The sequence below is a fragment of the Cladophialophora carrionii genome (genome assembly GCF_000365165.1).
Source record: "Cladophialophora carrionii CBS 160.54 unplaced genomic scaffold supercont1.4, whole genome shotgun sequence".
Taxonomy (NCBI): Eukaryota; Fungi; Ascomycota; class Eurotiomycetes; order Chaetothyriales; family Herpotrichiellaceae; genus Cladophialophora; species Cladophialophora carrionii.
Genome location: NW_008481829.1, coordinates 67,002 through 91,683, shown reverse-complemented (window position 1 = coordinate 91,683; position 24,682 = coordinate 67,002). Strand labels below are relative to the sequence as shown.

Sequence of the window (24,682 nt, the reverse complement as noted above, 5' to 3'; positions counted from 1 at the left end):
CTTCAAGCACTGTGGCACCTTTTGCCTACAACAACGGCACGTCTACCAACACTTCAAGCACTCTGACGACGGGCGTTCCTGTCACACCATCGGTTCCCTCCAACGCCAGCTCCGTCTCGAGTCCTCCCGAAGGACAGTCTCAGGAACAACAACCCCTCGACTCCATCCTCCCCGAGTTCACCTCGCAGTACACCGCCTCCACGGGGGCCATCAATTTCCACACATCGCGTGGCCTAGTCTCTCATGTCCCCCAGAATGGCGGCAGAGACATCACCACGCTCGTCACGTTCGAGCTGCCAAGCCAGTATAGCAACAGCACATGCCAACTGGTATTCGACATGGGCAACGATCCGTCAGGCTACGTCACGGGCTCGGGCAAAGCACAGCTGTACACTTCTCTAGCACCTGCCGACACGGATGATTCGTCGACCTGGCCCAGCGGTGAGTTGAGAAACCAAAACGTCGGCACGATCCAAGTGAACGCCCGTGGTCGGGCCGTGTGGGAAGCTGGTTCGGGACCAGGTGCTACTGCCGACGGGAAGTTCCCGTGCTCTGATATCGCGGGCAAGATCTACGGCGGCGAGGTCGTCCCCGTGGGTGACTCGGACACCATCAGCTGGATTGCCGGGCGCGGTGACGGGCCGAAGATCTTGGTTTGGTAAATAGAAAACGGATCTCTCTCTTTCTCTCTCTGTCGAAGAATGAAAATAAATGACATTTTTCCATGGCGGGCTCGGTTTGCTGGCAGGGCGGGGCTGAGCGGGCTACGACAGGATGGGGCACGGTGGTTGTACAGCTGTATATTGGGCAGGCACAACGGTACGCATGATCATCATGTTTGCATTTTTGATGGACGTGTACGGAATTGCCGTTGGGTAGCTTCTGGCTTCTAGGAGAGGTTGCCGTTTTGTTTGTTCGGTGTGCTTGATGCGGGTAAATTGAACAGAGATACCTGTCGTTAATCCCCGCCATGGCTGACAGCTGGCCAAAGGCACAATCCGAGGAAAACAGACCTGTAATAATGAGAATCCTCATTTCTGGTTCATTTGCTTCTTGCTGCCGCTGCTGGGCTGTCGGTCCTCGGGATCATCACCAGCCCGTCTCGCGCGAATTAGCACAGCTTTCGTGGGGGTTCCCAATATAGGTCCCTGGGTTGTAGTCAACGGGCGAGACCTGCATGTACGTGCACGACACTCTGTACGGACACACATGGACTTTGGACAGCCGGCGCACGACACAACAGGATATGACATGCCATGACATGATATGAGTGGCATGTGCAACTGGTTCGATACATGCTACTAACTAGCATGAATTGGTGATCTACATCTGTATGTGGTATACACTAACGTGCTGTGGGGTGGTTCCTTTCCGGAGCAAGCTTCCTCCTCAGCCTCGTCAGCTCGTGCCCACCTTCACGTTGCCATAAACCCATCTGCGACGGAAGAAAGTGGCATTATGCGGAATTATCGACAGCAGCACGTACTGCGACTTATTGTGCAGCCAGTACATGGTTCCCTGATTTACTACTTCTTTGCTATGTGCATACTAAGGTCCCGTACCGGTGATACTAGACCCTCAGCTGCTGCGCACTACTCGGTATGTCGAATGATAGGCTGACCCTTTCCACTACCGGACGAGCATCGTGGTTATACCTACTTGACCAGTCCGAAGAACGAGATCCTTCTCGCACGGTTGGCGGTCAACACCCTGGTTATCATCGTATCCAATCGGCCCGCATCACACAATCTTGTACACCTTTTTGCACCACCAGAAGCAGATGACGCCAAAGACGAGCAATCCCGCCGTAGTGCCCCAGAACCACCACAAGTTATCCACGTCCTGACCAGGGACTTTGAAGTTTCCGCCAAACATGCCGGTCACGATGTTCATGGGTAGGACGATCGTCCCCAGCACAGTCAATTTGCCCAGGACGTCGGCAGTCTGGCGAATCAGTTAGCTTCGTGCTCTTGGTAGCGAGTTGAGTGTACATACCTTCTCCTGCCTCTCGTTCATGTGGATGCTGACCTGAGCGAGATAATTGCCATGCGCCCTGCTCAGCAACGTCTCATAGTGCGACAGGTTGCCGGTCATGGTCAAAATGTGGTCCTGGATATCACCGAGGTACAAGCCTATCTCCGACTTGGGCGCCACTTCCCACTGTTCATTGCAGCGTTTCGCAAACCCCTTGATGACGTCGGCCTTGTTCCCCAGCAAGCGATACATCGACATGACCTTCTTGCGACATTCTCCTATTCTGATCAACATGTCAATGCCACTCACACCCGAGTCTCCTTCGTCCGTGCTCTTCTCGTTGATTCCCTTCTCGCCATATTCTCCCGACAGGGCAGCGGTGTCTTGGAACGCTCGAAGAATGAGGTCGTCGATGGCGTCGACTTCTTGCTCGATATGTGTAATCAAGGGGCCGTAGACGTCCGTGATATCATCGATGATCGCATACGAGATCCAATCCGCGCTCAGGACAAGATAGTCCGAGAGCTGCCGAATGCGCCGTCGCACGTTCGCAGGGTGCGGAATCGGAGAGAAATGGAAGGTGATGATCCCGTACCCGAACACACAGACGTACATGTTGATGGGCTCCAGGTAGTCTTCACTATGCGGGTCTTGCTCAAAGGTCCGGTAGTTGATAAAGTAGTAGTTGCGGAACAATTCGACCTTTTCTCGCGCTTCTTGCATCAAGACGTCCTCGGTTGTGAGCGCATGGATCCCGAATGCCTTGCCTAGGACACGCATCTCCGTCTCGGTGGGACACAAGACGTCGAGCCAGAATGTCGGACGCGGTCCATATTTCTTGGGCCTGGGCGCTTGCATTGACGAATGCCTGTTTTGTGGTGTGGCGCTTCCGGAATTCTTGCTCTTATCTGAACTCTTTCCACTCGCGCCTGGTTTCAGTGAACCCGCTAGGCTGGGCAATCCTGACTCTTTCTCGATTGCTGTTGTGGATTTGGGGCTTTGCAAGGCACTCGTCATATCCAGGACATCGTCGTCTTCACTTTCGCTGGAATCGGCTATCTCAGGCGGGTCCGGGATGAAGAGCTCGCGGAAACTCCCATCGGGCTGCACCAGCTCTGAGATCGTCTCGGCGTGGATCGTGCTCCCAAAGTCCTCGTTGAAATAGGTAAACCGATATTGCTTGTCTTCTTCGACCCGATGCCAGGCACTCTTACGAGGACGTAGTCTACCCTCGACAAAGACCGGCTCGCTGATTTTCTTTGCCCGACGTTCACCTGCGGCCCTTGCTTCCTTTTCCTCTCGAGCCCACTCGTCGAGCACCCATAACTTGGGCCAGTCTTCCCGTTGACGACGTCTCCGTCGTTGACCACTTGCGAAATGCCCTTGAGACTGCGAGCGGTCGAAAGGATCGCCTATTTCAGAAGCATCTTCGGCTGGGAAGCACACGTCCGCCTCGGCGTTCATGGTCGTTGAACGGTGTCGTTGAAGACCCCCTGGTCTCAGTCGCGGACTCGGTGGTGCGGAGTTGGGTTCATCGTCAACATCACCATCGATGTCAATCAAGACATCCTTGTTCCCACCGGCAAGATTTCTGCGGCTGTCAGGCGAACGGTTGAGGAAGTTGACCTCGTCGACCATGACATCCTCATAAAGAGCGCCCAGCGTCGGGCTCCCAGGCACAGACGGAGGATTGTTGACATCGTAGCTCGCATCTGACTTGGGCACCGAATGGCCAGGGGTGCCGATTGTCCTCTGTCTCCGTGGTTGCTTCGATCCCGCCGACATGGTGGACGTGTTGGACTTGACCCTAAAAAGTCCGAAGCCTGTCTGTTCGGGGCTCTTGTGCTGCTGTGCACCGGATATCAGAGGTGTCTTATCGTTGGCATCTTCACTGTCCGATCCATCACGACTCGACGTGCCCTGCTGGCCTCTTTGCCTGCTTCGCGTACTCGACTCGGCTTTGGGAAAGTGATTGTTTCGGTAGGATGTGGCAAAAAAGGGGGTCAACCGGCTGTCACGGCGAGGACGTAAGGTAGGTTGATCGCGATGGTCGAGGAGAGCTCCGCTGTCCAGGCTCTCGTTGCTGAGGTTTCGATTGCTGCTCCGATAGAGCGACTGTCGAATCGACGGAGGCCGTGGTTCCTCGATTAGGGGATCGTCTGTCGGGCCATCTCGACCGCTGGCCATGGCCGAGGTTTCTGAAGGAGCCGCAAATGACTGACGACGATTGCGGCGTTTCTTCCCTGCACGGTGTTTTCTTTTCTTCTTGCCATCTGCCGCTGCCGTGGAGACCGTGGAGAGTCGGCCGTCGCCCGCCGCAGCTGAGCCTGCAGTCGGAGCAGTGGCCGAAGAATTCATTCCTGGTCGAGTCTGGTCGCGTGCCCCAGTCGGCTGTGAGGACTGCCCTCTCTTTGGAGGCGGGAGAGGCTGCATTCAGATGTGAGGGAAGGGTGAGCCCAGCCTCGAGAGCCTCGAGGGAGCGATCAACAGAATAGCCTGCGCTAGGCAGATCATGGATCAAGCTGTGGGAGAAACGATGGATAGCTCATGCCGCCAAGGGGACAGTAAAATGTGACAGACTCAGGTACAGAGGAATGGGCTAGGATGGTGGTGTTGAGCAAAGCCGATCACTGAACGCCTGCTGAACCATGCGCAATTGCCATGACGTGTGGGTGGAATTGTGACTCGCAGACCACGCTTTAAGCTATCAACGACTCCGCTTCTCGATACCCACTCACGAACTTGCCACTCGCCTGCTGGTGCTCGTGCCGCTTCGAGGCCCAGGAAAAGAGGAGAAGAGGTGGCAGAGGCAGTCAATGACGATTCGTGTAACTGTATTCCTACAAATGTCTAACTAGGTGATAAGCATCTGACTGGCTAAGAGATTCGTGTCGGCGTCAAGAAAAACCTTCCAAGTCTTGAAACCCCCCAAGAAATGCTTTTCGAAAAACATTCGCGCCCGTAGAAAACCACCGACCTCGCCATGCCGATCAAGCCAAACTCCGCTCCTGTATGTGCATCAAAACATGTTCTCGTTCCCTTCGATTCCGCTCATCGCGAGACTGTGGGTGCTGATGGCTCTCAAGCTCTTTGCATCACTGCCGCCACTAACGTGTCGCGTCGAGCTCCGCGGTTTCTTCGCCTTGTCCGGCCGGGCGATCAAGACCTGTGCCGGACACACCACAATCTCTTCATCACCGACGCCGTTGTCATCTCCCTTCTTGACCACAAGCGGGAAGAGCACCATCCGCACAACCGCCTGAGCGCGCTCGAGCTCTTCGTTGCTGGTTGTTTCTCCGCTTCTTTCATTCATTAGACTTGCATTGAAGTATACTTTGCGTGCAAGATCGCCGTTGGTGTCATACTCCGGCTGCAACGGCGGCAGCATGATGTACTCGGCTCGCTGGGTGCGCATCTCGATCGAAAGCTCGACTGCTGTGCGCATGACGTTGCGCAGGGATCCCACAATCTGGTCCTCCAAATTTTGCGGCGGAGGGAGGAATCGTGACAATGTCGAGAAGATCTCGATCGCGACCGCTTCCGTGTCAGATTCTTTCTGAGCTTTGAAGCTCTCGCGCTTGGAGAGCAGGGTAAGTGTAAGCGCCCTCCACTGATGCACGGCGCTGGCCGGTCCTACTTCGCCGAGGTTCTTCTCCAGCTGTTTCAGCTTCTGTCGTTGCTCCCGGTCCATGCCAAAGAGATACCTGGTGAAGACGTATTCCCAGATCATAGTCATCACCACCGACATGAAGACGTCGCGTCGCTTGACCCGGTCCGCCAGGTACACGTCCACGTCCGAACCGTCCAAGATCGCATTGTCAAATTTGTCCACAATCTTCTCCTCGCGGACTTCGCTGGTGGTCCGACAAAGCTTGAGATCGCTGAATTTTGAAAAACGCAGCACCCAGCCTTGCACTTGTTGGCACAGTTTCTGACATGCCTGTTCAAAATAGTCCTCATCGTGGAAGATCACAACGTCGACCACAGGTCGCTCGAGGATCTGTGATTGTAACTCCCGGATCTTCTCTCTTGCAACTTCTAGATCGTCGCGAAGCCGTTGGATTTCCGCGTTTTTCTCGGCGAGAGCCGAGTCGATTTCGTGTCTGACGATCGACTCCATGCCGGTAGACAGCTCGGTGTGTCTCGATCGCAGAGTCTCCAATTCCCGTGAAGAGCCTTGCCATTGCGTCAGAGCCTGCTCATGTTCTTCGCGGAGGGTGAGCAAGCTCTGCTCGTGCTCTTTCTTCAGCGATTCGTGTGTCGCGACCAGGGATGCCACCTCTTGCTTGAGCCGCGCAATTTCGGCATCGCGTTCTTGTAGTTGCGCATTGAACGCAGCTGACGCATTCTCAGAGCGATTTGTTTCGAAGTGCGCGTGTTCCAGGTGTTGCTCAGCGACAATCTTGGCCTCCACCAACGCGCGATTCTCGCTGGCCAATTGGTCCAGTCGGGCCTCAAGATCTTTTATCTGTTGCATGCTCTGTCGTCGCCGTACGCTCGGTGGTCGGGTCGGCGACCTGGGGCTGCCGGGATAGGACCCATAGCCATCCTGCAAGGCTGTTAGTATTGGGGAGCGCGCGGGAGGGCTAGACGCGTGCAGACGTACATAGATCTCAGCCATGTCCCTGTCGCGGACAGCAGCCTTGCCTGTATCTCGAGCATGGACAGGATCCTGCGATGACCCGGACGCGAAATTGGCTGGGTCGAACGGAGAGATGGAATTGCCGCGAAGGTTGCGCAACGACGAGGTTCGCGATTTGGACCTGCCAAGCGACTTAGCGCCCGTGTCACGTGAAGCGAGAGCAGCCGCTGCGATGCCTGCTGCTCCGGCCGCCGCCACGACGCCCAGAGCGCCGACATCATCCTTGCCAGCATCGCGTTGGATCGAGAGCGCGGGAGGCGTCTCTAGAGATGGGTGCGCTATTCCGCCTGTTTCGGGTGAGTCTTCTTGGATGGGCCCAAGCGCTGACCTTCCAGGAGTGAACGGGCGGTCACGACTTTCTGGATCAAACACTGAGCGATTGACTGCTGCTGCAGCAGACCGATCCATGAGGTTGGATGCAAGTTGCTCGCTGTCTTCGTGGTGCAGGACAGCCTTAGCCTTTTGTTGTCTGAGCTCTTCTCGACTGTGGTGATGGCCGTGGATGCTTGGGCTCCTGCGTAGAGGACTCTGGCTGTGTTCAGGACTTCTGGCAATGCCAGTTGTGATCAAAGGAGACGGCACTGCAGGTGAAGAGTTGAACAAGACTGAAGTTCGGTCCTTCGAAGTAGACTCAACAGGCGATGGCTTTCGTCTCGGCGTCTCTAGTGTCGCGCTCTCTTCATGGCGTGTTCTGCTTGGCTGGGGCTTCGAGACATCCTCGGTGGAACTGGTGGGTGATTGCGGGCGAGGAGGCCGAAGCTTCATACCTGAGCTTTCATCCCTTGCACCACCGAACTCGACATGTGCGATGGCGGGACTGGGGATGAAACCGCTGTCCCGTATAGACGAGAAGTGGTCGGTGGCAAGAACAGGCGAGTCAAATTGAACACCACTGTCACGGTTGGACTCCGCAGTAGTGACACCGGGTGCCAGTCTTGCAAATGACCAGCCGGTCGACGCTTGTCGAGCGGGCGAGCTCGGTTTTGGTGGAGATTCTCTTGTCGGTTCTGACTCTCTGCCACCGAATCCAAGTCCAGCTGCGATGCCCAGAGCCGTGTCCATTATGTCGTCGTGCTCAGGCGGTGGGGTAAGAGCACGGTCTCTTGGGAGATCTTCAGGTTCTTCTCCAGACCACACTGGAGGCGAGCGTCGTCTCCGTCGTCTTTCACGGGTGCTCTCGCTCACGTCAGACAGATTATCCATGTCCTCCGGAGGCGGAGGTTCTCGAGCTGGCGCCGTTGCTTCTGATGGCTCGACGGGCTCCTTGGGGATGATCTCCATCGCATCCGGCTCACGAAGGTCAGTCTCTTCAGGTTCAGCAACTGGCTGTATAACATTCTCACTCCCATCAAACTCAAAGACCCGACGCTGTTTCTTGGCCTTCTTGTCTTTCTTACTCTTTTTGCGCTGAATGGGTTCTTCGAGCGCTGGTAGAACGTTTTCCTGCACGGCTGGCTCAGCATCCAGGTCCCGAACAGCTTCGGGTCTGTCTGCCATAACCACCGGCTGTGTTTGTTCTGAGAGATGATCCGCCTGAATTGTGGTAGGGGCAAAAGTCTCGTCCATCACTGGTAGCTCAGCAGATCCCGTAGGCTTCAATTCTGAGTGTTGTTCCTGTCTACCTGTAACCGCTGTCTCGTCAGGGGTCGAGGCAATAGCCGCTTGCACGTCTTTTTGGCTGTCCGCGACGTGCATAGGGACTCGCGCCAAGTCAACATCGATATCCCAAGGTGGATCGTCAACCTGAGGCTTGGAACTGCCGGGCCCTGGGATATCACCCATCCAAGTCTCATGCTGCTCGTCCGAAACTGACCGGTCGTGAAATGTTTCTGGTCCGGAGACAACTGTGGGCATTTCAAGATCGTCTGTTGTCTTCGGTGCTTCGCGGTCACGGAGTGATTTTGCTTCATCGAGAACCCCTTTTGCCACTGATGCAACTGGCTCAACATCCGCTTCCATTCTTTGGTCCGCGTCCTGGTTAGGTTCTGCTTCCAATGCAGGCGTTGATGGTCCTGCTTCGGATGTGTCCTCGGCCGGCTGATCGTCAGCGCTCCACGCGAACAGTGACTTTTTCTTCTTGTCCTTCTTCGACTTCTTCCTGCTTGCTGGAGCAAAATATCCATCGTTAGCCTCGAGCTGCGCGGCTGTTGTCTCTAGCTCCTTGACGCCTTCCATTGGTTCTGGAGACGCGGTTCGGCTCAAGGGCGTCTGAGCTGCAGATTCGAATTGATCAGTTGATCTCGGTGTCTCACTACCCGGAGTCGTGATACCATCACCGAGCGCCAAAGCCTTGCCCTTCTTGCCCTTTTTGGACTTTTTGGTGGGAAAGCCCCATTCCTCCTGGGCTTGTGTTTCGCCTGGCGTAGGATCGATTGTTGACTGCTGGACGTCGGCAATGACGTCGGTCGGCGCCACATCAAGGGGTGCTTCCACTTCTGGTGCTTCTGCAGCGTTTGGTACATGTTCTTGTGGCTCTGAGATGTTGTCCAATGTTGACTGTCTCTTGCTCTTCCGCTTCTCTTTCTTCGACTTTTTGGCTGGAGGCCACTCGGTCTCCACCTGCCTGGGCTCGTCCAGAGTTGGCACAAGTTCGCGCTCGCCCTCAACTGCTGCTCCTGACGGGGCGGATTCTAATTCTGGCTCGTGGACGGGGTGGCTGCTGAGAATGGTTGAGGGCTCCTCAGGGACGATGTCGATTGATTCAGCAATTGACAACGACGAAGACGGCTCCTCTGCTTTTGTCAATGATTCTTTGGGAGCTGGTTCCATGTCTTCGAACATCTGAGGCTGCGAAGCGGTAGACTTCGGCTCTGCGCCCCCTAGCTCATCATGCTCGATTTTGCGCTCCAGAGCCGGCTCATCCTGAGAACCCGCTGAGATACCGACAGCGGTCTGCTCAATGGGTGCTTCCTCGGCCGCTAGTTCCGCTGGAGTTGCAGTCTGGGACTCGTCAACGTCCATATCATTAAGGGCCAATCTCTGCTTCTTTTTCTTCTTATCCTTCTTGGATTTCTTAGTCGATGTGGCCCATTCTTCCGCAGCGAGGAGTGAATCGGCTGGCTGATTGGCTTCGTTGCTATCTCCTGGAGCAAGTGGTCCGTTTTCCGGTTGTTGTTCGTCAGGGAAGAGGACGGCGGCTTCTGCGGGCTTGTCTGATCCCGTGTCGACTTCGGACGCCGGATTCCTGTAGAGTTGTTCGCGCGACGTGATCGTGACATCCGCCTCGGGCTGCTGCTCGTCATCAATGGATGGTTCAACTGGTGTCTCTTCAAGGGGAGTGGAAGGCTGCGATTCTTCCTCCGCTAGAAGTGTTTTGCGTTTCTTCTTCTTGTCCTTCTTTGACTTCTTGCTAGACGTCGCCCACTCTTCGCCCATGGCAGGCTCAACCGTGTCAGGTTGGGTCGTAAGTTCATCCGCCGCATCGAGCATCTCGATATCGCCAGACTTTGTCAATTCGGGTTCGGCAATGCCGTCTCGTGTTTCGGCCTGTAGAGCGTCGCGGGTAGGCTCCTCGAAAGTGGATTGACGGTTTTTCTTGGCCTTCTTTGACTTTTTGGATGGCATGGCCCATTCTTCTTCGACAGTCGGCTCTGCGGTTGTCGCGTCCGTAGAGGGCAAATCAACTGGCGCAGGGGCCAGCGCTTGCGGTTCAGCAGCAGACTCCGTCGGCGGAGCCCGCAAGGTGCTCTCGAGCTCTCCTGCTTCGGTCTGCTGTGGATCAAACTCGGTTTCGTCAAAGGTTGATTGGCGCTTTTTCTTCTTGCTCTTCTTGGGCTTTGGTACCTGGAAGTCGTCCGAAGCCGCGACTTCTGGAGCCGGCGGTGCTGATTCCTCGTCTGGCACTTGTCTTTCAGGGTCTAGGCGACCTCCCTCATTCCTTGGCTCGTCAGTCTCCATAGTCATTAGCGTGTCTGGAACGCTGGGCTCTGCGGGCTCTACCTGCTCATTCTGGGTCGTCATAGCCACTTCAGGTCGCGACTCTTCACTCATCTGCGATACTTCAACTTCCACTACACCTGGCGTGTCCGGGTGGCCGATGCTCTGAGCCTGTCCTGCTGCAGGCTCTTCAAAAGATTCGAGCTGCTGAAGACCACTTTCCTCGGGCTCCGCAGATGAAGCCACAGCAACCTCTTCGGCGGTCATTTCCTCGTGTACCGGAGCTTCACCAGGTGGGTGAGCGTCCAAAGGGGTATCGTTGTACAATGCTTCGTCTCGATGAGCAGAATCATGTGCTGGTGGAGAGTCTTCAACGATTGCGGTACTTTCAGGAGGAGCTTGGACTTCATTGGCTTCCACTTGCATTGTGTCGAAAGCATCTCTCGTCGTGTCTGCGGTTTGACCTGCCTCACGAAGCTCCTCACTTTCGAGTACGACGACCTCGCCGGCCGTCTCATCGACCACTATTGGATTGTCTGAGATCTCCGTGAAGACTGACTGACGCTTCTTTTTCTTGTTCTTCTTGTCCTTCTTGGAGACTTTGTAGTCGTCCACCTCGGACTGAGCTTGACTAGAAATCGTGTCCGCCAATGTAGGCTCCTGGATGGGTTCTTGGGGCGATTCGCTCACGCCTGGCTCCGAGACAGACTCTGGCGCTTTGCTGACAGCCACGGGTTCGGGTTCTTTGGTGACAACAGCAGGCTCCGCAAAGGTATCGTCGAATGTCGACTGCCGTTTTTTCTTCTTCTCCTTCTTTGTCTTCTTGGAAACGTTGCGATCTTCCTCTTCATTTCCCGGAGTTGCCGCCGGTATTTCACTCCCTGTAAAGTCGTCATTCGCAGCCTCGTCGTGCCCAGGTTCTGCCTCTGGCGTAGCAGGCGAGTGTTCGGCAAAAGCATCATCAAAAGTAGGTTGTCGCTTCTTCTTGCCTTTCTTTGATTTGGCGTTCGTAGGCGTTGACCAGTCCTCTTCAAGCACGGGCTCTGCACCTTCGACAGGAAGCTCAACGGGGTCTTCTCGTTCAAGAGGTGTCTCACCCGCGTCAACCAGCTCTGGGTCCTCGAGCACAGACTCGCGCTCTTTCCTGCCCTTCTTTGATTTGGTCTTCGTAGATCCTGACTGTTCCTCCTCGACATGAGGCACCGCATCTTCCGTCTCAATGGGAGGTGAACCTGCTGTTTCCGTAGGTGTGTCATAGAGCGACACCGTTCCAGTTGTCTCCAGGGGCGTCTGCAGAGGTTCAACCGGGGTGGCATTTTCCATGGGTGTCTCGAAAGCATCGGATGTCTGTGGCTCCTCCAAGGCTGCTTGCCGCTTTTTCTTCTTGTCCTTCTTCGACTTCTTTCTCGAGAGACTGAAATAGTCAAGGCTTTGATCTTCTGGAGCTGGATCGAGTGTGCTGGACACGGTCAACTCTTGCTCCGCAGTCACTTCGGGTGGCGCTGTCTCTTCGGGTATTGCTGTCTCTCGCGGTGCTGACTCCTCGGGCGGTGCTGTCTCTTCTGCGGCGTCTCCCACTGGATGTCCTTCGTCATGAGCTTTCAGCTTTGGGTCGTCTTGCTGCTCTTTGACCTCATCTGGTTGCAGATACGGCGGGGTTGGTGTTTGAGCTCTCTCTGTAGGTTCAGCTACCGACGCTGGCTCCGCTATTTCGGGTTCACGAGCGACATTGTCCAGATCAGCAAGGCGAGTAGGGTGTTGCTCGGCCATTGCAGAGATAGTCCCACTGCCAATGGGTTCTATTGCCTGCGCTTCCACAGCTTCCACCTGCGGCTTCAGATCTTGCTCCCCACCCACTTCGATGTCCCGACTCTGTCCTTGCACTTCATCAACTGTGCTGAAATCATCAGTCTTGGACTTGCGCCCCTTTTTCTTGTCCTTCTTCCTTTTGGATGCCGGAGCCCATGAATCATCGAATCCGTCATTGACAATTGCAGGCCCATTCTCCCCACCGGATTGTATAGCTGACTCTGTTGGTGTGGCCTCCTCCCTCAAAGTGGGCTCAGCAAGAGTCTCTGCAACCGGCTGCGTCTCGTTGGATTCAAGTTGAGCCGACTCGGTGGCTGCAGATTCCAGTGCGGACTGGCGCTTCTTCTTCTTCTTGTCCTTTTTGGCCTTGGCCGATGTGAACGCCAATTCATCATCAGGAACATCTTGTGGGACTGGTGCGTTGGCTAGAGCAAGGTGATCCGCATGAGAAATCTCTTGGGCGCCTACCAGGTCGCGTGCTGCAGCGACGCTGTCACCTGCCCCGATTTCTACGCCGGCTGGGGCTTCCGACAACATGGTGGTTGAGTCGTTGACATTTGCTTTGGATTCATCTGCTGCGGCCTCGACTTCGATCACATCATCTACAAGAGTAGACTGACGCTTCTTCTTTTTCTTGTCTTTCTTCGACTTCGAGGTCGGCGCCGTGAAATCTTGAGCGTCATTCAGCATGTCAACGTCTGACTTGGTAACATCGCCTTCTGGTGGCGTAGCGTCAGGGCCGATAACCTCATCTTCAACTGCAGGCGCAGACTCTGGCGCCCCCGGGTGCTCCTGTGTCCCACTCGTTGGAGGTTCAGATTCGGGTACTGCGGTGGCGAGGGTTGAATGACGCTTCTTTTTCTTGTCTTTCTTCGATTTCTTGACTGGCATGTCCCATTCTTCCTCAGTTTCAGGTACAACGGCACCCATGTTCACTGCATCGCCTTCAACCGCAGGAGTCTCAACGACCGGAGCCTCAACAGTAGGAGGCTCAACGGTCGGAGTCTCGACTGCGGTAGGATCGATTGCATTTGTGGTGACGCCGGAAGCCTCGTCATACAAGGTCTCACGGTTTTGCGTCTCAGCTGTGACCGGCGCGTCGATGTGAGCCTGATCCGCGACATCTGTAGCAGAATGGGGCTCCATGGTTGGAGTACGAGCAGCTAAGGCATCAAGAGCTGCTACCTCATCAGAAGGAGCCTGAGGAACCGGAGCCCGTACAATTGCAGGTCCGACAGTTGAAGACTCCACTGCCTTGGGCACGTCAACATGGGCCTCATCCATTATAGATCGGATATTTGTCTCGACAACAGGTTCATCTTCGACAAGAGGATCAAGAGTCGCCGTTTCGTGGACGGGAGACTGTGTGACCGGAGCCTCACCACTAAGAGGCTCAACGACCGCGGTCTCTACCGCACCTTGTTCATGCACCAAGGACTGTACAGCCACAGCACCGGCAGTAGATGGCTCATCGGCTGCCTGCTCAACAGTGACTTGTTGAGGTAATGGAACCTCGACGGCGGGTGACTCGTCAGCAGCCGCTTCAGTCGGGACTTGCGCATGGACGAGAGACTGTACAACCGGAGCCTCAACAGCTGGAGGCTCAACGGTTGCCGTCTCAACTTTGACGGAGTCATGGACCGGGACCTCAGCCACGGAAGCCTGAAAGTTTGCCGGCTCAATCGAACGCTCAACATTTGATGTCTCCGCTTCCGGAGCCACGTCAGCCAAATGTTCAGACACAGTGTCTTCCCAAGGCACGTTCATCGTCTGTGGTTCATCGGTTGCGGATCCCTCACGAGTAGACGAAAGTTCAAGATCGGTCGGGGAATCTGTCTGGTCGCGGGTAACAGGAGCATCATAGACGATTTCAGCGGCCGCTTCTGGAATTCGCTCAGGCTCGTGAATTTGAGTGAAGTCTGCGCCCACAACTTGAGCGTTTGTCCTCTCCGGTCTTCGGATATCGTCGGTAGTCTCCACCGACACTTCTGCCAGCGCACCAGGCTCCGGGATCTGTTCCGGAACAGTAGGCGCCGCGGTTTCCGCCTCCTGACTACCAACCCCGTCCTTTTGCGGCTCGTCAGAATCATCGATGAATGTCCGTCGCTTCTTCTTGTCCTTCTTTGACTTCTTCGATATCTTCGTGGATGTAAATTCATCATCCATTTCTGGAGGTGCTTCCTTGGCAGGGGTCGATGGCGAGTCGGCTTGGAGCTCGCCATGGTCAGTAGGTTGTGACAGATCCGTGGCAACCATGTTTTCGTAGCTATCAGCGTCTTGAACATTGTTCCCATCTAAGGGTGCATTTTCGGCCGGAGGAGGCACATCTGGCTGATCAAAAGCTGAATTTGAACCGCGTTTGTTCTTTTTGCTCTTCGACTTCTTAGTTGATACTGGAAAGAGGGCTTCATCTTGCCTAGGCTCATCCCCAACAAGCGCTGGCGCCACTGACTCGGTTGAAGGGTCAAACGAGCCGGTGGGCGTGTCGGAGGGTTCTATTTCTCGTGGAACATCGGCGCCGATCGTCTTCTCGTCGGTGACTGCTGCAGACTCAGCAGAAGATGCGATGTCAGTCTCAGCTAGAGTTGATTGCCGCTTCTTCTTCTTCTTGTCCTTCTTAGATTTCTTGCCCGGAACAGCCCAGAGGTCGTCGTCCGGCTGAGATGGTTCCTCAGTGGGCGCCTCAGGGGCATGTATCGCCTCATCCAGAGTTGGGGCAACTGGAATCTGTGTTTCGGCAGGCTCTGAAGGTTCTGGTACGTCGATTTTCCTTCCGAATTCCGCGAGTGAGTAAGGTACAGATGGCGTGATCACTTCTTCCACTAACGGAGACTCTTGACTGGAATTGACAACTTGTGCGCCTTCAGAGGTAGCAGTCCGCTTCTTTTTCTTATCCTTCTTGGCCTTCTTCGTGATAGGGAAGAAGTCCTCTCCTTGCCGAGTCAGCGAGTCCTGGTCAGCAAGCAGAGTCTCTGCTGGAACCTCCAGTGTTGAAGGAGCGACAGACTCTTCTGCATGCTCGTGGTCCGTCGAGCCTGGGACATGCTCTGGGGTTTGCTCTACGACATGCTCAGTGACGGAAGAAGTAGTCGCAGCCTCTGGCTCGAGTTGCTCGGCGGATTCAGCTGGACGATCTGAAACTTCAGGTACAGAAATTTCAGTCACGTCTTTCATGTCGGTGTCATTCGCATCTTCCGCAGGGTCAAGACTGGCTGCGTGTGTTGCGTCGGTCACACCTTCAGCATCTGACTTCTCTACAACGGGTTCATGCGCCTCCAAGACTGGCTCGAATAGTTCCTCCTGGGGGCGATCCGTGGCGACGGAGAGCGCTGCGGCAGTCGCTCCCAAAGGGATGCCAACATCCACTTCGTCGCCCAAGTGCGATTTCTCCTCTGTTTGGGACTGTGGAGCGCGCTCCCCGTTTGTTGCCTCGGAGATGGATACTTGCTCCCCTTCGACCATATCTGTGATGCTTCTGGTTGCCGACTCCGAGTCAACTTGGGCATGAGACTCCTCAACCGGACCAGTCGCTGGTAAAGGGGGAACAGCCGTAGGAAATTCGTCGATGCCTGACTTGTCGACTATTTTCTCCGCAAACACAGCATCTCGAGACTTGTCTGCTGAATCCAGGAGTTCGTGAGTGGACTTTCCATGCTCGGAGAACGGCGCAGTTACAGGTGATTCTTCGAGGGCTGTAGCGGGCGAATCGTCCAAGGTAGTACGCAGGCCTACCTTCTTTGATTTCGACTTCTTTCCCGGTTTAGGGTCCACTTTCCAAGGATCCTCTGATTCCTCCTGAGGACTTTCGGCTGGGGTGGCAAATACATCTTCCTCAAGAGCAACCTCGCGGCTTGGTGCGCCGTCGTGCCTTGTGGCTGTTGTCTCGTCAAGCACTGCCTGAGGGTCAGGGTCGGTACCTTCGACCTGCACAACTGTCTCGGCCTGTTCTGTGGCAGCTTCCTCTTCCCAGGTAGAAGACTGTCGTTTCTTCTTCCTTTTGTCTTTCTTACCCTTCTTGGGAGTAGCCTGCCCGCTGTCTATTTCACCCGTCGCCGGACTGCTACCGAAGGCAGTCGATTGTACACCATCTCCAGTAGATTTGATCTCGAAATCATCGCCGAACGGATTTGGGCGTTCAAGTGCAGGAGTAGGCTCTGCAAAGACGCGCTCCTCAGGCAAAAACTGATCCGCACTAGTAACGGCCACCGACCGATCGATATCGAATTCCGGTTTGTCCGCGTCATGGGCACGCGGCAGATCCGCTCCAGGCGAGTCGTTAGGCAGAGTTTGATTCAACTTCTTCTGCTTTCGCTTGTCTCTCTTCGATGACTTGCGGCCAACAAGAGAGTCAGGGTCCGTCGATGTAGGCTCTTGTGGGGTAGCAGAAGTAGGAGGCTCGCTTTCTTCCTCTATGGCTGTCAATTCGGTACCACCGATATCGGGAATTTCTGGATGGAACGATTGGTACGCTGCCTCCAGAGTTGCGCCGTCGGCCAAACCCCTGGCTTGGATAGCCGCTTCGAAAGCTTCATCAAGAGGATTCGTAAACGGGTTGACATCGGCTGGAGCGGGTGCCTGATGGTCAATGGTCTTGTCGCTTGGAATGGAGATTTGTTCGTGCGGCCCGTCAACATCTTTCCGCTCGTCATCAATGGTAGTCGAAGGTGGCACCCCTGATTCAGCTTGTGTTGGCGTTGCTTCTGGGGCAGTTTCGACACTTCTGTCCAGGTTCAGCGTTGTTTCTGGATCAGTTGCTGGCACTCCAGATGGTGACATCTCTCGAACCAAAGCCCCATTCTTGTCTGGCACCATACCTTCTTCTGGCGTGGGTGGCGGATCTTCGTCCAATGTCGGAGTGGACCGTTTCTTCTTGCCCTTCTTGTCCCTTTTCGACTTCTTTGTTTTGCTGCTTGATTCCTGGGTTAGCTCTTCAGCATCTCGCACCGGCTGTTGAAGATCGTCTTCAGCTAACAACGCGGAGTCCTCTACCTGCGGTGTTGGCCCTGTGGACTCGGATGGATTTGAGTGATGAGCTTCGGCCACTCCTTGCACAGGTGCCATAACTGGGGCGACTAGCACAGAAACTTCAGGTGCCACATCATCCACCAAGACCTCAGATGCTGACTTTTCGGCCGTCGCGACATCTGTGCTTTGGGACATAGGGTGCAAGCTACGTTCACGCTCGTGTAGCTCCGAAAAGACATTCTTCCACGCGCTAGTATCTCGCACTCCCTCAGTGGCGGCTTGAGGCTTTTCTTCCGACTGTGGCTCAGCATTTTGTTCCAGAGGTTGATGCTCGGTTACCGGCGCAGATGTAGAAAGACTCCGATCCTGCTGGAGATCCACGGGATCAGGCTCTTCTTTCAGAGCCGCGACCTCCTCTGGAGAGAAGCCAAACTTCCGTGGTGTTGCCACTTCATCGGACGGAACCTCATCGGACGGCTCTCGCAGAACTTCATGAGCAGCGATGCCCAGTACGGAGCCTGCCAACGCACCAGCTGCTGCAGTAGTCAATGCATCGTGCCAGGACGCCGACGTTGATCTTGTGGTCGAGGCGCTTCGTCGACCCCTGCTCAGGCTTCGGGCTCTTGTCGTCGGTGAGAAGCTCCTGCTTCGTGCGCTCATGTAGTCCTGATCCAGGTCTGTGCTCGCAACACTGGGAAGAGGACTTTGGAGTGCGTCGGCATCCTCCACCGGAGGTACATCACGTAGCAATGCTGGATCCTGCAGCAATTCGCTCGGGGAATGGAACTCGTACTTCAGCCTAGGCTTCGTTTCTTGATCACGAGCTCTTTGTGCTTCGCCCGGCACAGGGGTAGCCGATCGAGAATCCAAGTAATCTGGGGATTCACGTCGCTTCCCACTGTCGCGCCAGTACGAGAAGCTGTGTCGTCTACCGCGCTCTCGGAACATTTCGGCGCTCATTCGAGACGGAGTGACGTACTCGGACTGTTCCCATGCTTGGGCCTCTGCTCGAAGATCTTCCATCGACGGATGTGCCGAACTGGTCCTGCTAGATGGTAACGAAGGCAGGTCCTCTTGAGGTTCGGTTGCAGCCGTTTTCGCAAAATTTTGTCTTTCCACAAGGTAAAGCGGTCGGAATTCCTTGCTGTTACGGAATTCTGTAGACTTGGGTCTACCTTGTCGAGTTCGAGGCGTAGATAGTGGAGAGCTGGGAGCTGCGACAGGTGAACTCATCGAAAAGCGTTGGTTTGTTGGCGACATGTGTGGGCGGCGGAACTGCAGTGGTACGGCGGTCGGAGAACTTGTGGCGATAGGACTAGAAGGCACGTCGCTGGTCCGTATGGCAGATAGGCGTCGTGATTCAGCAATCTGCGAAAAGACGGGTGGAGATTCGAGCCTGGGATCTGCAGATTCTCTCTCCGTCGCTCGCAATGGCTCGAAAGGCAAGAATCCAGGACGCCCGCGCTCGGTTGAAGGCGACACTGGGCGTTCAAGACCATCGTCTGTCACATCGATTGGTGCCTTTACCGGAGTGCTGGCAACAATGTCAGGTTGCGCAGATGGATCTCTCTCGGATATTGGCCCCGAGACACCATCAGTACCCATTGGTATATCCATGACCGTTGGTTCTGGCATTTCGGGGCGACTCGCTAAAAAAGACTCGCCTTCTCTGACATTCTTAATTGGTGACTCAGCGGCCTCTTCAGCGGACACGAAACCATCATCAAGACTCTGGTCTTTCGAGGATTCATTCCGATCGGCAGCTGCCTCTTGAGGATCTGAGCTTCGACGGCTTTTTCGAGTCGGCTCTGACACCGCTGACGCGCCGTCGTCAAATTCTGCTTTGTCCCTGGACCTGCGTTTTCTGCGAGATTCGGAGCGGTCGTCACGGTCACGGTCTGCTCGGCCCTCTGACTTGGTAGACTTTGAGCTTTTTCTGCTGGATGTACTCACATCGCTCTTATTGCTGGAGAAGATGCTGCTGAAAAACCCCCCTGTTTCCTTCTTCTTTCCTTTCGAGTCGCTACTCCCGACCGAACGTGCGTCATCATCCCGATAACCATCTGCATCTCTATTGCGGCGGCTTCGTGACTTCTTCTCTCCATCTCTGCTTTTCCGACTGATGGTTGATTCTTCGTCAAAGTCCTTGTGGCGATGCCGTGAGCTCGGGCGTGAGGCTGAATCCTCGTCAAGGTCATCTTCGGCGGCAGATTTCGGGAGGGGCGCGAAAGTCGCCCTATCCAATTCGCGCCGGCTCCCCGACCTGCTTGACGACTTGGCACCTACGTCGCTCTTTGAACTTGACTTTGGCTTTCCCGACTTGTCCGTTGAGCGTTCCCAGTCCTCGGGGTCGGATTGATATCCGGCGTTTGACCCCGATCGTGACCGTTGCGATTTCGAATCGTCGTATGTGCTCGACCGCTTCGGCTTCGAGGGCTGATCCACTTCCGCGGACACGCGGGGTCGTGGTTGTTCGTGCTCCTCCCTTGATGTTGCAACTTGGTCGGCTACAAGGACTGCCGCCGCGCCCAGCCCCAGTACCGAAGCGGGGGCAGCCCTTTCCCCTTTGCCATTCACCAAGTAATCAAAGACGCTGTCGGTGCCCGGAATTGGTGGTGGAGAAGCGGTATCACTTTCGGGCTCAGTCGGCTGTTGCTCAGATCCCGACGGTCGAACTACGTCAGGCAAAGAGCTTGCGCGCTCTCGGCGACGTTGTTCACTTTTGCTCGTCCGGGGGCCCGGAGATGTCTCCAGCACTTGTGGTTCAGACGTGGCATCTTCGGTCCGGCCTTGATCGTGCGTCGCGTGCGTCTCCTCGATTGTCCCCGTTCCCTCCCCTTCAGAGCGGATTGGCGTATGATAGGCGCCCATTACGCCGACATCGCTGACGGACTCGGCAAAGGGACTCTGATAAAAGGCCTGGGAACGACCCGCTCTGGCTTGTCCAGGAGGCGAGGGTGCTCTTGGCAACTTTTCTGGCTCAGCCACAATAGATGGACGTGCTTGAGATTTGGGCTCGACCGCAATGATTTCCGGACTTGGCTCAGGTGTAGTGACACTCTCACCCAGCGGTGATCCTGAAACTTCGTGGTCAATTTCGGCGGCTTCCTTGTCGTCGACCGTCCAAGCACGGCTTATTCGAGGTCTGTCATCGATAACCGGCACTTCTTTCTCGAGTTTCTCTGCTTCACCGTCCTCCAGCGTCCAAGTACGACCAAGACTGGGTCGACTTTGGGATTCCTCGCCTGACGGATTTGGCTCGTCAAGGATCTCATCTGGCGAAGGCATGTCAGCGATCCTCGGTTCGCCCGTCTCCCCGCCAGATGCGAAATCATTCCGCTCATACTCGGGAGTCTGCACTTCATAGACGTAGGTGTCGTGGTCGCCCCAAGTAACCTTGGATTCCCTCCGCTCGAGTGGTTCACCAATCTTCTCCAGCGGCTCTGTTCTCTTCGGCTCGACGACGGGAGTCTCATCGCCACGAACGCTGTGCGTTTGGCTACCTGGTGGTGTCGGTTCAACCAAGGCGAGTACTGGAACAGGCCAGGGGTAGAGTGAAGGATCGTCTGCTGGCTCAGCGCCAAAGTGGCGGTACGTGAAGGGATCAAATGGATGTGGTCGACGAGATTTCGGTGCCCCAGGAACAATCTCGACCACATTTGCTCCGATGTCGTCTCGGTGTTCAGCCTTGTCGTTGTGCTCTTTCAGATGCTCTCTGAGTTCGGTCGGGACGAAGAAAGAGCCGTAGTCGTCATGCTGAACTGGTGATGGGGTCGATCTGACCCTCTGAGCAGCCATCCTGGCAATCCGTTCCTGCTGAGTCTCAGACTGCGGCGAACTTTCCCTTTCGCGGCTCCTCTTGAGGCTTGATTTCCGTTTTGGTGTCGACTCTTCGCCGGACCCAGCTTTGCTGTCCCTCCCAGCCAAAACATCCGCAGTCACGGCTGCTGCAGTGCCTATAGCGGCTGCTTGTGCTGCTTTCTTTAGTCCCGAATCTCTCCTGCGTTTTCTTTCCTCAGCCTGCCGATGCTCCTCATACAACCTCTCAAGCTCTCGTTCGATCTCAGCAACGCGCTCATCACCATCGGAAGATCTCCGAGTCGCTTCAGAAGACCGTCTATTTCGTGGCTTTCTCTCTTGGTGGGATGCTTCGACCCGCCTAGACGAAGTGTTCTCAAGATTGCCTGCATCAGCAGACTTTCGCTGGGCATCGCCGCTTGAACCGATTTTCCGCCTATCGTCCCTGTCTTTGGCGCGCCTTTCGTTCTCGAGCTGCTCCTGGGTCAGGCTGAAGTTGACGCTGCTTCTCGGGTCCTGCGTGGGTAATTTGGCTGGGCTTGAGTCTCGTCTTGGTCGCCTCCTTTCACTTTGAGCCTCTCGACCCAGGCGTCTTTGAAGCTCGGGCGACTGTGAACCGATGTCGTTGATAAAAGGTGCAACCGGAACAACTGGTTGCGGCTGCTGGAGCGGGACAGACGTCGACGAAACACGCGTCACCTGCGGCGTACCTATTTTTGAGGGTGGATCTGATAGTGGTCGAGGCTCAACTTCCCGCATTGGTGGCAAGGGGCTCATCGGCAGTCGAGGGTCTTGGTGCACTGCCTCTGACGCCACCCGTTCACCCATGGCTCCTGCAACTGGTGCAAGGACAGTGGTTGGAGCTGCAGAGACAGGGAAGGAAGTTGTCGGGGCATAACTTGCATGGCCATCGTGGTACATTCGTTGATCTCTTTCTCTGAAATTGTGGCTGGGCCTTGTTGACTTGCGATCCTGGATAAGGGACTCTCGACTTTGCGCCGCGGAAATTCCTCCCCCGTACGCCAACGCGGTGTCTACACTCGTATCAGAGTCGGCATCGTCGTCCGTGTCGTACCATTCATCATCCCGTCCGCCGGTTTCGTGGTCGCCCATGGATATCCTGTGTTCGCTTGCGTGTCTGCTACTTCGGCCTGCATACCTGTCAGTGTCGTGCGCTCGCTTACCTTTTTCGTGCCTCCTATCAACTTCAGCTGCGAGTGCAGCACCTGTAGCCACCATTCCCATCATCGCAGCAGCTGAATGGTCCTGTTGAGGTTTGTCATGTCTCGTGCGCAGTCGCCTCGTAGAAGGCTTCCGACGAACAGTGCCGGCCCCAAACTGAAGATCCGCGTCTGACGAAGAACTGGAATCGTTCCCAAAATTGAACAGCCCTTTTGGTTTCTTGCCCTTCTTCGTGTTGGCTGAAGGAGAGGTAAAGAAGCCGAATAGGCCACCAGGCGCATCATTCGTCGCCGAAAGATCCACGTAAGAATGCATTGGCGACACCCGTTTTGAGTAGTATCTCCTTCTTGACGTTGGTGATCGACTTCTGCTTCGACTCCGCGGCCGGGTCTTTCTATCCAGCGCCGCAGCACCTGTAGCAGCGCCAGCAACAGCAGCACCAGCACTCATTGCTGCACCACGAGAGATGCCGTGTGAGGAGGAGGTGGAGGAAGACGAGCGAGATCTGCGGCGCCGGGGCTTCTCCTTGTGCGAGGCCTGTTCGGATTTCTTCGTCTTCCTATCGCTGTCGCGTCTTTGGAGCCTGACATCTCCATAGCGTTCATACTGGGGCTCGTCGTGAAAACTGACCCTGCTCTGATTCACGGGGTGGCCTGATTTGACAGAGTAGGTGTCGTCAAAATCGTGCCGTTGCTTGTACATAGCCTCCCCCACTTTAGCAACACCATAACCGGCCAAACCGCCAAGCGCCACCTTTGTGCCAGAGCGTCTCCGTCGCTCCTCGTCAGAAGAATATCTGTACGTCTTGTCTACTCGAGTAGTGCTTCCGTGCCGACCACCAGAAGGCGTCCGACGGCGATACCCATGTTTGCGAGGGGCGTCTGCCGGTGTGCTCATAGGGTCAAAGCAGTATTTGCATACACCGATTGCTTCCGTGTATTGCTCATACTGCGCAATTGCCTCGGGATCTCGCCACCAGTCGACAAATTTGCCGAAGAGACCCTTATGCTTGTGTCGATGAGCTTGATGCATCTGTCCTCCATGCGACTGGGCAAATCCATTCGTATAGCCAGAGGAATGGGTCGAGGTCTGGTGCTGGCTGTGGGAGTGATGCTGGTGAGCATGAGATGACATGTAAGCTCCAGCTGCTGCGCCGGTGAGTGCCGCGGCTCCGCCGTACAAGGCCGCATTGGAGTGATATTGTGAGCCGCCTATTCCAGGAGGAGCAGAGTACGGAGTGAATCCTGGCTGTGGCCCAGGCGGCGGTCGATTTGGTGTCTGATATGCGCTTGCAGACCCTCCTCCGCCTCCGCCCGCATAATACTCGGCTGCAGCCCCCACCACAGCGGCTGTTGGTGCCGCGAAACCTATTCCACCTGGAGTCTGCGCAGACGGCGCAATGTTCCCCTGCGGTCCAGGGCTCGATCTGGGGCTCGCGCCGTACGTGCTGTGCTTGGCGGGCCTGTATGATCCGGAACTTAGCCGGGGAGGCTTCGAAGGGGTTGTTTGATGTCCAGAGTCATTCTCGTAATTAGTATCGCCGTAGAAGCTTGCGGCCGCACCAATCTGGCCCAAGCTGCTGGGCTCAGGTGGAGGCTTTGGTTCCACTGTAGGCTCCATGAGGTGTGCTTGCTCAGTGTTCGTCACGATACTCGGTTGGTTGGGTCGGACACCGGGTTGGGATTGTACTGATTCTCCATGGTCGTTATAGTATTCCGCAGCTAATCCGGGTGGTCGGTATGGCTGAGCGTAGGTATCAGGAAATTCTCCTGGGAACTGATTCTGAGGCAAAGCAGCGTCGTGGTCTCCGAAGGCGCGTGTGCTTCCTCTCTCTTTCTCCCTCCTTTCTGACTTGCCGGCCCTGCGAGACTCGCGACGGCCCTCCTCCCCGCGCCTTCGGTCATCCTTCAAACCTCTATCGCCTTTGCTCGACCTCCGCGTATCATCGTCATCGTCCTCTCTCCTTGAACTCTTCCGCCGCCGGTCCGATATCTCCGAGGGTTCTTCTGTAATCGTAGATGTAAACGTAGCGCCATCATCATCGTATTCGTCGCGTCGGGTCGACCTGCGGCGGGAGGAAGAATTCAACGAATCTGCACCCGAATGCCGCCTAGAAGATTCGTGGTCATAGCTGCGACGTCGGTCGGACCTTGATAACATTTCTGAGCCGGCGCGATCCCGGCCAGAGCTTGATTTTCCCATGGCGCAATCAACTAGGATCGCGAAGCGGTCGGGGCGCTCTTAACATGCGGAGTCAATTCAAGGGAAGTCGTTGCGCGAGTGTCGTTGGCGGCAACGGTATCATTACTGGAATGGAGTCGATGTCACGTCTCACAGAAAGGATAACTGATGATAACCAGTGGTGGTGGCCTTGCGCAGACGATGGGTGCGTTAGAACTGGTCGAGAGGTCTGTGTGGACAGTCTGCTTTGCTGGC

At 55.5% G+C, this 24,682-nt stretch overlaps 3 protein-coding genes across 3 annotated transcripts; 1 reads left to right on the top strand and 2 right to left on the bottom strand.

The window, feature by feature from the left end:
• Nucleotides 1-338: 338 nt before the first annotated feature.
• On the top strand, nucleotides 339-662 carry G647_04699 (uncharacterized protein; the record flags this gene model as incomplete). The annotated part of the gene is made up of 1 exon (XM_008729038.1): nucleotides 339-662. One exon carries the CDS (start codon nucleotides 339-341, stop codon nucleotides 660-662), a length of 324 nt encoding a protein of 107 aa, XP_008727260.1.
• Nucleotides 663-1,740: 1,078 nt separating this feature from the next.
• Nucleotides 1,741-4,332, bottom strand: G647_04698 (uncharacterized protein; the record flags this gene model as incomplete). The annotated part of the gene is made up of 2 exons (XM_008729037.1): nucleotides 1,741-1,944; nucleotides 1,996-4,332. The coding sequence occupies 2 exons, from the start codon at nucleotides 4,330-4,332 to the stop codon at nucleotides 1,741-1,743; spliced, it is 2,541 nt and encodes an 846-aa protein (XP_008727259.1).
• A 661-nt stretch (nucleotides 4,333-4,993) lies between these two features.
• On the bottom strand, nucleotides 4,994-24,448 carry G647_04697 (uncharacterized protein; the record flags this gene model as incomplete). The annotated part of the gene is made up of 1 exon (XM_008729036.1): nucleotides 4,994-24,448. One exon carries the CDS (start codon nucleotides 24,446-24,448, stop codon nucleotides 4,994-4,996), a length of 19,455 nt encoding a protein of 6,484 aa, XP_008727258.1.
• Between the last annotated feature and the right edge of the window lie 234 nt (nucleotides 24,449-24,682).